General features: G+C 31.0%; 1 protein-coding gene across 1 annotated transcript; it reads right to left on the reverse strand.

The window, feature by feature from the left end:
• Nucleotides 1-7,664: 7,664 nt before the first annotated feature.
• Nucleotides 7,665-12,522, reverse strand: LOC142622309 (class V chitinase-like). Its single transcript, XM_075795761.1, has 2 exons — nt 11,381-12,522; nt 7,665-7,811 (listed from the first exon to the last, which is right to left on the reverse strand). The coding sequence occupies exons 1-2, from the start codon at nt 12,468-12,470 to the stop codon at nt 7,789-7,791; spliced, it is 1,113 nt and encodes a 370-aa protein (XP_075651876.1). The 5' UTR covers nt 12,471-12,522; the 3' UTR covers nt 7,665-7,788.
• Between the last annotated feature and the right edge of the window lie 398 nt (nt 12,523-12,920).

Below are 12,920 nucleotides of genomic sequence, written 5' to 3' on the forward strand. Positions count from 1 at the left end.
TTTGAGGTTTTATCATGCATATCCTTGTGATAACCATAAATGGAAACTCTCAATTAACCATCTCCCTCTCTCTGTCATAACTAATGCAAATTAAGATTTTGCTAATATGTCACAACTCCTCACTCTAGTGTTAAACACCTTCACTCCATGCAAGGTACATGCCCGCAACATCAGCTAGCCGTAATCCTTGGGCACTCTCCTTGAACTAATACAAATAGAGATGAGTGGCTAACTCGTACAATTAGAAACGAGCAGCCACTTAAAACATTTTAAAATATATATATTCAAGTTAGAGTGATGTTAGTAATACTACAAATTTTACTATATAAACCTTAAAAACCGATGTGTCACTAATTATAAAAAAGATCATTAAACATTCATGTTATTTAACTAGCACCAATCATATTCTTGACAAATTAGTTTGCAAATTTTTTGTAGTAAATTTAGAATTTTCTCTAAAGTTACTTTCAATTAATTTTATTACAAAAATTTTGTAGACTGACTTGAAAATTAAAGTAATTGCTACCGAATTAATAGCAAAATAACTTAATTACTTTTTTTTTGTTTAAAAATTGACACATCCGTATGTAAAAATTTCTATAATAATATTGTTAATATCTCTAATATCCTTTAAAAAAACATTTCAAACTTCAAAAATTTTGTTAGGGGTTACATTAGTGTCCATTTGGGAATTTTTTATTTTTTGTTATTTATTTTCATAATATGATATAAAAAGCTAAAAACTTGCTTATTAAAAAAATGAAATTTAGATTATTTAAAAGAAAGTTGAGACAAAAGGCAAAAAAGAAAAAAAAAATTAATCGGTAAACACACACTAATTTTTACTTGTTCCAATGAAATGGATCAGAGACTTGTTTTACTTGTGCCATTTTTCGGCTACTCTACTAATTACCTCTAGCAAGGAAGTCTATAACAATCATATATTAATTGTTAGGTTTTTTTAGTATTGGTTCATTTCATTTCATTTGCATTTAATTAATTTTAAGTTTATTGATATAATTTATTTGTTGTAAAAGTGGGTTGAATCTATGTTAGAAATTGCTTAAAGATGACAAATTTTCAATATGCCCAAGAGGAAGAGTTTATACTCTTTTGCTCCAAAATGAATTTTTGAGTGAGACCTATTTTATTGGAAAGTAGACATATAATGCTCCAAAAATGATAGAAATTTGACTCAATATAAATTTGAAATAAGTGAATTATGGTTGTTTGAAAATGACATAGTTATATAGAATTTGAGAAGCTTACTCAACCAAAAATAAACTTTGATAGAGTGATATTAAGACCTAAAAAATACAATTTTTATTACAAAAATGTTTTGGGCTCAGTTTGAACCCTACTTTATACTCCTATATAAAACACCTTATGCAAGACTTTAGGGACAAGAAAGGAGGTTATAGCAAAGCTAAACAGGTCTTATTTTTACTTTTGTAATAACTCCAACCCGTAAGTATAGAAGAGAACTTTATTGAAAAAAAGCATTCTAGTTTGTATCCATACGTGTGATCAAAAGGTTGAAACCACATAAGACTAAATCAGATTTTCAAAAAGACTTGGATTGACCAAAAGATTGGTTTGCGATTGGCGGATAGACACTACAAAAAACGCGCGCTATAGCCGTGTTTTTTAGCCGCGTTTCTAGGAAACGCGGCCCTAGGTTATATCTAAAGCCGCGTTTTTAAGTCAAGCCTGTAGCCGCGGTTTTGAAAACACGGCTATAGGTCTAGCAAAATAATATACATATATTAAAAAGATGGCCTATGCATCCGAATAATTTATTTTTTTTATATGAAACCGCGACTACAGGCCTAGCAAAATAATATACATATTTTAAAAAGATGGCCTATGCATCCGAATAATTTATTTTTTTTATATAAGGGGGATCCTATAGCCGCGTTTTTGAAAACGCGGCTATAGGTCTAGCCAAATATTATACATATTTTAAAAAGATTGCCTGTGCATTCGAATAATTTTTTTTTTATATGAGGGAGGGACTATAGCCGCGTTTTCAAAAACGCGGCTATAGGTAACACCAATAAAAAAAAGAAAAGAACCCCACTTTCCCACCTACCCCCACTCTTATCTTTTCTTTCTTTGGTCCTGCTTCAGTACGCTCTCTTTCCTGGGTTTCTTTGCTCAAGAGTTCATGGGTTTCTCTCTTAATTTATTCTCTGCAAATCATGCCAAGGTCTTCTTTCTTTCTTTCTTTCTTTTTTTTTTTTCCTTTTTCTTTCTTCCTTCTTCACTCCAGCACAACACTTTTTTTTTCTTTTTTTCTTTGCAGCTACTTCTTTTTTTCTTCATCTCAGGCACTGATTTTTCTATAGATCTAGTTTTTTTTTTTTTTTTTGTTATTTTATGTTTAGTTAGTAAGAAAATGGAGAAAATGCTGAAAATTTTGAATTTGTGCTATTGTGTCCCTGATATTGTGCTTATGTTTAAACGGGTTTGTGTTCTTGAGCTTGTTCTTTTGTGTTTCTGAGCTTGTACTTGTGTTCCTTGAATGGATTTAGTGTTAGATTTGGGTTGGCTTTGTTGAAGGAGAGGAGATTCATGGGATTGTGTTCTTATATTTTGGAGCAAGTTGTGGTTGTATTGTTAGTATGTTGTGTTTGATTTTGAATTTTTTGGGTGTGTTTGTATTGTGAGTATGTTGTGTTTGATTTTGAAATTTTTGGGTTTGTATTTGATTTTGAATTTTCTGGGTTTGCGTTTAATTTTGAATTTTTTTTTTTTTTGTTTGAATTTTGAATTTCTTGGGGAAAAAAACACCCAGAAATTTTTTTTTTTTTTTTTTTTTTTAAACCTATAGCCGTGGTTGAACAACGCGGCTTTAGGTCCAATCTTTAGCCGCGGTTGTAAAAACGCGGCTACAGACCCACAGGGGCTGTTGCTGCGCCGCTTAGGCCGGGTTTGTAAACGCAGCTCTAGAAAACGCGGCTATAGGCTATAGCCGCGTTTTCGGAGTCTATAGCCGCGTTTTTGAAATGCAGCTTTAGACCCCTTTTTTTGTAGTGAGACTTGTGGCAACAAATAACGTTGAAAGCACAAGGCAAGAGTATACTTGCTAGTAGGGTTGTCCATGTGGCGGTCCAGGTTGGGTTTGAACTCTACTCAAGCTAAACTGATTTCAGCGGGTGGTAGGACAATGGACCCACCACCAACTGTGAGCACCATAGGGTCAGATTGAAAGATTTTGTCTGGATTGAGTCATTTTCAATCGAAACTGAGGGAGATAGCGTCAAACGAGATCTTGCTGAATCTGGTCCATATCCCAACAGATCTTGATGAAATCTCAACGAATCTAACCTAGATCTCGATGGATCTCAATGAGATCTCACTGGATCCCAACGCATTTGAGATTGCAACAGAGATGGAGGAAGAGAATGGCAGTTATCGATGAGATTTGTCGGTCGGTTAGGTTTCCATCGTGTTTCAAACCTCTAAAAACAAGATAATGTTTTACTCATCACCCAAAATCAGAAGTCTTGAGGTAAATTGGTTTAATAGCTTGGAATTGTAGCATAAACATTTCCAAAGAACTATAGGGATAACTTAATTATTTTTAAGGGTAAAACACATGTATAGTTCTTTAGGTTTTACCTCTTAAATTTTCAATTAAATTCAACCATGTAATTATTTCATTAACCAATCAACTAAAGTTTTGAATTAATTTCCTTCAAAAAAAAAATAACATTGATTTTATACGGTACTGATCAATACAATTCAATGAAAGAACCTAAAGTGCAGCATCTCAATTCTCACCTTTACTCTATGTCTAACGTGTTGGCTCTAAAATTAACAAAAAATAACCAAAAAAAAAAGATGCAACTGGCTTTGAGCTAGCTATCAGCCTCAGTCAAGGAGTATTATACTAATATATTCATCATCGTTTATGCTTTTTTTTTTCTGGCTTCATTCCCCCCGATCAGTAGTATTGTTAGATTTCAACATGTTTTTCTGTCGTTACGGTCAAAAACATAGAAGTCAGTATGTTTATATAAAAAAACGGATTATACCACCCAATGGGTCTAAAGAGATACATCAATTGCGTATAGGGTGCCATGAAAAGCCACCAAAAATTCAATATACTAAAATACTCCGGTTGAGTTGGCATACAGTGACTTTTAGCAGGTCTTAGTTTTGCTTTTGGTGTAACCACAGATCCATTAAACAAAAAGATATCTGAAGATTCGCCATGAATGTAAACCAACTAAATCTTATACTACTTTGAAAGGTCAGAATTTCAGGGTTATTAATTCTTTGTAAACTTACTTGGGCGCTGTTGCTATCTATGATCTATCATCTCCAGTTATATAGAATTAGACTATGTTCTTCCCTTCAAGCTGTCAAAATTTGGCCTAGTTGCTGTGCTTAGTTTAAGTAGAAAGGGCAGATCAAGACAATCAAGAAAGCTTCCTTCAAGCTGTTAAAATGGATATTAAAATAGGCTTGTTGCTCTCAAAGATTAAGATTTCTATTCAATCTTTGGCACACTACAATTCCCATTTTTTTGTTTAATGTGTCCTGATTGCTTAGATTATTTTTTTGTAGTTTAGTTGGTCTGCAGACTGATTGTTTTTGGTAGTTTCGTCTGCAGGTTGAGCTACTTGTATCGACAGTTGTATTCTTGCATTTGACATTGAATGAAAGTTCTATTTCATCGGTCACCTTAAAAAAATAAACAAAAATTTCTCAATCATTTAAGTACAAAATAAAATACTTTATACTCTGTTCTTATGTTATAAAAGCTCTTTTGTGCTCTTGTTGTAATCAGGTACATAATAGCTTTGAAGGTTTGGAGGTGTGGTTTTTCTAACTTGGAGTTCAATATTTTAGAAGTATATATAATAAAATAATAATAATAATAATAAATATATATTTGCAGAATAGATTATTTTTCCCTGATAATCTAGTAGAATAGATTAATATATAGGGAAATACAATTAGAAGCATTTTAAAGTCCAGACCAATTAACTACTAGAATAGACTGTAAGAGAAACACAATAACAATGTCTCCAGGACAAAATCCTAAGCAGCTATAATTTATAATATACACAAAATTGAAACCATTTTACTTTCAGTTGATCTTACAATATTATGTCACAATTTTGCACATCATTATTTTGATGTACATATTTTTAATTGAATTTAAATTATATTCTATAAAACCTTTTATTAGAATCTTGACATATTGATTCTCAAAAAAAAAAAAAGAATCTTGGCATATTATTATTTTTTAAATAGTAGAATATATAATTTTATACACAAACATGATCATAATAAATGTCTAATGCTAAAATATATAGTTCCATATACAAATAGAATCATAATAAATATTTATTAATAACTATCATAATGAATAGATTTCATATTTAAACCAAAGAGAGGGGAAAAAATCATATTATGTTAAATTTTCTCATACATTGAACAGACTATATATATATAAGCAAACACGTTTAACTTTTTATTAATCTCATAATATTTGTCACATAAGTTTTTGTGATCTCTCATGCATTTCACACGTTATTCTTTTATGATATATATTTTAACTAATTTTAAATTATATTCTATATTTAAACTTTCTACAGTTTTCCAAAAAAAAAAAAAAAACTTTCCATTAGAATCTTGTCACATCATTTAAAAAAAAAAAATAGTATAACAAATAGCTCTATATAAAAATACAATAATAATAAATATCAATTGATAATTATCATGATTATCAAATTACATTTTTAGACAATGAATAAAAGAGATGATAATAAAAAAATCATCAGCCTTATAACTTAACCAATTGGCATCTCCTGATGTTTATAACGGAAACTTCCATAGTTTAGATTCCCTCTCTCCCAAACTACTAAATTATGAAGAAAAAAAAAATAGAGAATTATATATTAACTACTAAATGGGTTGTGCATTCTTTCCCCATCTCCTTTATATATATTAGATAGGAAAATATTTTGGGATTCTCCTATCTCTATGAAGACCACAAAATGTTGGACGAATAGAAATTTAACTCAATTAAAAAACTAAATCTTTTCTCCCAAAAAGACATTGTAATTGTATCAAACTATCTTTAAGGGTCAATTTTTCCCTTCCCCTATATATATGTATGTGTGTGTGTTTCTCAAAAAAAAAAAAAAATCTTTGTAAATCAATCTCTCACACAATATATTTTATTATTAACATGAGGTTGTAATAATACCTTTGATTATTTTTATATTATTTTTTACTCCTTAAAATTAATTTAGTTTACTCTTGTTATATTGTATATAGTGTTTCTTTTATTTGTAGTTCGAAATAGTAGGAAGTGTCAGTTGAACTACAAAGCTCTCAACAATAGGTAGGATAAATATAATTATGTTATGCATATTAAATGCAAGAAATTGGGTCTCTCATTATGTAATTATGCAAAACTTAGCAAATAAACGTATCATATCTTATAAGATATATAAAATTCATATATGCAGCATATAGCTTCTTGTTGCAACTAATCATAATTCTTCATGCAAGAAATTGGGTCTCTCACTATGTAATTATGTAAAACTTAGCAAATAAATGCATCATATCTTATAACATATATAAAATTAATATATACAGCATATAGCTTCTTGTTGCAACTAATCATAATTCTTCTGAGTCCCCTTAGTCTATATAATCAAACCTTAGTAAATGGAACTGCCTTTAAACTCCCTTTTGTTGGGGTTTTCTATTTATCTATAGAGAATTAACTTTTTAGCTGATAGCTTTATCTATATAAGGTCTATCTTTTGTAATTGGTACGAGCTTATCTCTATCTCCTCTTTTCCTTTTTAATTTTTTGTTTATGAGAAAAGTGATGGGCAAAGCCCCTCCCTCCAAGGCTGTCAAAATCATGATCATGATTGTTCCAAGATCGTTTGGAGTCCAAAATGCTAATTATAAATCTCACCTAAAAATCCAATTTTCTTTAGGCTGCCCAAAGCCCAATTAGCTCCAACAAAAAGCAATAGCCCAATAGGCCCTTATAAGTCTGGAACTGTCAAAATTACCCCTTTGTGAAATGAAAAAAAAAAAAAAAACTCTCTCTCTCTCTCTCCACTTTACTTTGCACTCAGCCAAGTTTTGTTGCTTGGTCTTCATATGAACCAAACTAATCTTTAATGGCTAAAATATCTCCCTCTCTCTCTCTCTCTCTCATATTCACCTCACTTCGCTTTAATTGCACTCAACCAAGTTTTGTTGCTTAGTCTTCATGTGAACCAAACTGATCTTTAAGCTAAAATCTTTCTTATTGGAGGTCAGAAATATTATTCGTTAGCCTTTTTACACATAAAGTAACGTTAGATACACAAAAATTTTTTTTTTTTTTTTTTTTTAAAAAAATTTCCTAAGTTGACAAATTTTTATTAGAATAACATCACTTTCATATGAACCATCATTAACACAACTTTAATTATTGTGTACAAATCACAACATATATCAATATTTGTGAAAAAAAAAAAAAAAAAACATTTTGACAAATTTTGGGTCATTATTTTTTTCCCTTATTTGATAATTCAAAAAGATTACAATGGAGGAATATTATTTGAACCTTAAATGTCTTCAAAACATCAAGATATGTCAACTAGTTTTTTTTTTTTTCCTTTTTTTTCTAAGAATTTATATGCCAACTAGTTGAGCTACAAGGCTCATGAACTTATTATTATTACAAATTTATTGTTAAACATAACATCTTATCATATTATATAATATAATAGGATGTTATGGCCTTTTACATCGGATCCTCTATGCTCCCCATGCACTTGAAGCTGTGACAAGAGTAAGAATTACAAGTTAAAGGTAAGAACATCCTGTCATATAACAAACTCTAGATATTCCTTTTTTTTTTTTTTCCTGAGAATAAACTCTAGATCCTAGAATATCTTTTCTTTGTGGCTAATGATTACCTTCTCCTGTCGTCAAATAACTTTCACTTATTAAAGACTTCAATAAACTATATAATTTCTCTATAGTTTGATGCGGTTTTAAATTAAATCCTAATTTTTTTTTAAATAAAAATCATTAAAATCCTAAACTTTTTAAATTGTTTCAATTTGCACCCTCCAGAAGTTATTATTAACTAGAAGTAATAGAACAGATAAGTTGTGAGTTGTGGCTAAAATCTACTTAAACCGAAAAAATTAAATCATTACATATGAAATTATAAGACTTTTGTGCACTATTGGAGAGTTGTGAAATTATGTAAAAAAAAAAACAATCGTTTAGTTATTATCTCTAAAATATTCAAAATTAAGTTACATGTATTATGTTCAAATTAGATCATAAAATACTAAAAAAAAAAACGTGTTTAAAATAATAAATGTTACATCAAGCAAATTATGGTAATAGATAATAATTTTCCCCCTGTATGTACATATAGTAATAGATAATGTCAAAGGTCTTGTAGCTGAATTGGCACCTTTTCATGTACAAAGTGCTTGAGGTCTAGAAGAGAAATAGTTCGAGTTGTGGAGTTAGCAGCATGTTGTAATTATTTCTCAAAAATAAAAAGTAATAGATAATAAATGTCATCCGGAAAAGTATGGTTTCAGAGGCTAAACGCTGCATTTAAAAATTTTCACCAAACATTCAATTTCGCTTTTTTGGGTTGGCCAATGTGTTCTTTGGGTCCAAAAAGTTGAACCAAATGGACACTAAATTGTACAACACACAAGTTTTGCCATATAGCACCGTAAGTACATTAACTTTATTAACATAATTTGGTTGTAGTGAAACTGTTTTGCCAACATTTCAAGAAGTTTAGAAAACTACATCAATTAACAAAAAATTCTATGCAAATTTGGTACAAATTTTAATATTTATTATAATCATATAATTTTTTTTAACAAAAAATGGTCTTATACATAGTGTTAGCACTATGTCACTAAGTGTCATACGTAATACGACTAATAGTTAAAATTATTAATATAGTTTTCTCCAAATAAAATTCCCTTAACCACAGTTTCAAGAAATTTAAAATGGGTTGCATTCTCTAATATAATAATGTATTATGTTTTTATTGTTTTTATGAAACTTTGGTCTTTCACAATATGCTTTTTTCCACATTACTTAAAGTAATTTTCATTATTTAATTTCAATCATATTTATAAATATAAAAAAAAAATTGTTTAGATATGAGTTTTGATTAATTAGTGTATTGCACAAACATAATACTACTATTTAAAGTTTAAACAATAGAAATCCAAACAAAAATAAGTATTTTTACTTAAATAAGTATTTTTATTTAGGTGGAAAGAAAAATTATTCCTTGTCAAATAAAGTAATTTAATCATTTTTTTCCACACAAAAAAAAAAGTGTTAGTGCCTTTTCTATTGGCAGTATGTAAAGGATTAAAAAACACCCATATTTTTTTTTTTTTTTTTTGGCCAAGGAATGCTTTAACCAAAAAATGAAAAAAATGAAGAGAAAAAAAAGAAAAAAAGAACACCATTGGACGTGTTTGGGGTTTTGGAATTGAGTATATAAGTTTGAATGATGATAATCAGCTATCTGATTATAATCAACTAAAGGAAAGAATCCCTTCAAAAGAAAAGTCTCAACTTATAGTTGTCTGCACGTTGACACGTCAACACGCAGACAACTATAAGTTGAGAACTGTGAATTATTGTGGGGTTTGAGGTCTTGGTTGAATAATGAGTTTGAAATTGAAAATGAGTTTTTGGCAAGGAAGTCAATACTGTACCGGAGGCTGTACCGGTTTGACCACCGGTACGATATATTTCGAATACCGGTCAATACCGATGTACTATTTCGGGTTTACCGCTATTTTATATATATATACACACACCAAAATCTCTAGAACCATGTTTATAAGCATATAATATTTCACTTATATTATAGTAAATATAAAAGTTTATCATAAAACATTACCTCAATTCAGAACAAATTATTTATAGTTTTAGACTTTAGTATCAATTAAAAGGGAAAAAAAAAACACAATATAAAAAATAGAAAACTTAGTTGTTCATTGCATACTAAAAAAACAAATAATACTAATAAGTTAATGTAAATAAGTTACCATTATGCCCTTACAAAAATTCAAAAATTACAAAACTAAAATAAAAAAAATAAATAAAAAAAAAGCTTTTTTCTGTACCGGCCGGTACGCCCGGTACCGACCGGTATTGCCCGAAATTGACCGGTATGGCTGATATGGCCGGTACGGCCGGTATTTTTTCCGGTACAAAATAGAAGTGTACCGGTACCGGTGCACTGACCGGTACGGTATCGACCACCCTGGTTTTTGGGTTGGGTTGGTTTGGTTTGCTTGAGAAAAATGATGTTTTTGCTTTAATTTTCTTTTTCTTGCATTGGTATAAGATATTAGTACTGTTGGTGTACTGACTATGTCACAATATTTTGCAAGATTGATGTTAAGTTAAATGGAAATGAAGGCCATTGAAAGTGTGCAATTTTGAGATGTGCTTATTTGGTTTATTACTATTTCTTTGGGGAAAATGTGCTAGTGGTCTATGTAGATATGTGCAGTGCTCAACCTTTTCAATTTTTAGTGTTTTGGTCATTGGGGGATTTTGTTTACTTTATGAATTGGGGTAGCCTGTTGGTGTGTATATGATGGTGTCACCGGTTGTGAATTTTTGGTGTGGGCATTCTTGTCTTTGTAGGTTATGCCAACTTTTTTTCTCATTCCTTTTGTTCAGCCTCAATCTGAATTTCAATTATATAAGTTTGGGTTTTATGTTCAATCCAAATTTCATATTGAAATGAAAGTAATTGTCTCGTCTATGCATAATTCATGCTTGTGACAAATGGAAACTATAAGTTGAGGCTTTTTATTTGTCTTTTTTTTTTTGGTTTTTTTTTTTTTTTTATTAGAAGAAGTTTAGATTGCAAACTTCAAAACAGTGACAGCATCTTTTTTGAGCTGCCCCTCAGCCTTATAACTTCCTTCATGGCCCAAAACTATGTTAACTAAATACTGCTGTTTTTTTATCGACATTAATATGTTTATATTGTACTTGTGATGTAAAGTTAGACATATAAAAAATAATAAATGTTGTACATATTTGTGGAAAGTATTATATATATTTGCCACTTCTATGTCTCTACAATGGAAATTTACATTGTGTCATATAATGAAAAGAAGAATTTCCTCGATTTTTTTGTAATTTGCATGTATTGAAAAGCTAAAGAGCTATCAGCTATGATTGCAACCTCTATATATATATATTAAAAGTCAATTAGGGGAAACATTCTCATACATATATGCATCACAAAAATCAGCCATCGAGCCTTGACATTTAAATATTGTACGAATTGAAGCAAATATAAATTATTAAACAAACTCATACTAACCTGTTTGAGCAAGGATCGAATTTAGATCTGCACCAACGTGCCATGCAAAGTAACCAAGCAATCCCTTTCCCTTAGCATATGTTACCTTGGTAGACGTACTATTCGTATCATCATAACCAATCCATGTCGTCCCAGAATAACAATAGTTTGTAACAATGGAGGAATTGTACACTGCTGTGAAATTTTTGAGACCCTTGATTTGGCTATATGTTATGGACCCGTCAGAGGATATAGCGGTAGCTGTCCCTTTGGCAGGTGCAAATATTCCATGGTTATTAGCATTTACTAAACTCCATGCGTAGCCATAAAATGGAATTCCATATACCACTTTTTTGGCTGGCACAGCCTGAATCCAAGCTTTGATCCCAGTATCTCCGCTAATTTGGCTTGTTGTAATATTGTACAACCCAGCAGGAGGTGCAGTAAAATTTGGTGCCCAACTGGGTCCATAAAAATCATAGGCCATAATATTGATCCAATCCGAACTGTTTGAAATAGCTTGAAAAGGATAATTCAAGCCTCCATAGTAGCTTGAAGTGTAAAACACAGCTGCAGATAGAAGCAACGCTGTCTTGTTAGAGGTCTTAGACTCGTTGGCCACTGCAGCTCTCCACTCGTTGAGGAGATAGCCAAAGTTGGTCATTTCAGTGGCTGAAGATGGGTACTCCCAGTCAAGGTCAAGGCCATAAAAGTTGTAAGACCTGGCTAGCTTTATAGAGGAATCTATGAATGATTTACGGGTACTGTTTTGGCTAGCCATTGATGCAAAAGTTGAGGCATTAGCATTTCCTCCACCAATGGATAAGAGGGTTTTAACTGAAGGGTTTTTCTGTTGTACAGTGGCGGTGAAGTTTGCGAAAGGAGCTGAGTGTGAGGAAGAAACTGTGACTTGATATGTGGTTGAGTTGAGATCGGCAAAGGCACAAAATAGATGGGTGAAGAGTGTGGAATTGATGCTGGAAGCCAGGTATCCACTCTCGGGAAACCAGTATGCGGCTTTCACCACAGTTGTTGTTTGGGCTGAAGAGAAGTGGAATTGGTGAAGGAAAAGGAGAGTGAAAAATGCATATGGAAGGGTTTTGGAAGCCATTGAAGGAAAGTATAGGTAGTGTTAGATTGCTTGCAAGCTAGCTAGGAGATATTGCTTTGAGCTTTGAAATTAGAGTGGACTTGTATTTATAGCCTTTTTCTTTGCCCTCTTTTTACCTCTTATTAGTTTGTTTTAATTCTGAGTATTTGATTGATTGGTTCTTGGATCATTATATGCAAATTGCGTACAAGATAGTGTGTTTGAACTTTGAGGAATAGTGTGTTTGAACTTTGAACATTCCTCATGATGAACTGTTTAAATGAAGAACTCTGACTTCTTAGAGAGGTTATTGCAGCTAGTTGATGATGCCGTGTCGGCGTGATCTAAATATATAATCTATATAATTCAATTTCTGACTAACTATAATTATATGTTTATATTTATATTGTACAATCTATCAATGTAAGATACTAATTAACATTTACATTGTAGACTCCGAATGGACTTTTT

Source organism: Castanea sativa, chromosome 1, assembly GCF_040712315.1.
Source record: "Castanea sativa cultivar Marrone di Chiusa Pesio chromosome 1, ASM4071231v1".
In the NCBI taxonomy this organism is placed as follows: domain Eukaryota; kingdom Viridiplantae; phylum Streptophyta; class Magnoliopsida; order Fagales; family Fagaceae; genus Castanea; species Castanea sativa.

What these genes read in the sequence shown, in the direction of transcription:
- LOC142622309 (XM_075795761.1), bottom strand. Translation starts at nt 12,470, where the DNA reads ATGGCTTCCAAAACCCTTCCATATGCATTTTTCACTCTCCTTTTCCTT. An exon ending in TTCGATCCTTGCTCAAACAG is followed by an intron (nt 7,812 to 11,380) that starts GTTAGTATGAGT and finishes CTCTTGTCACAG; the next exon opens with CTTCAAGTGCATGGGGAGCA.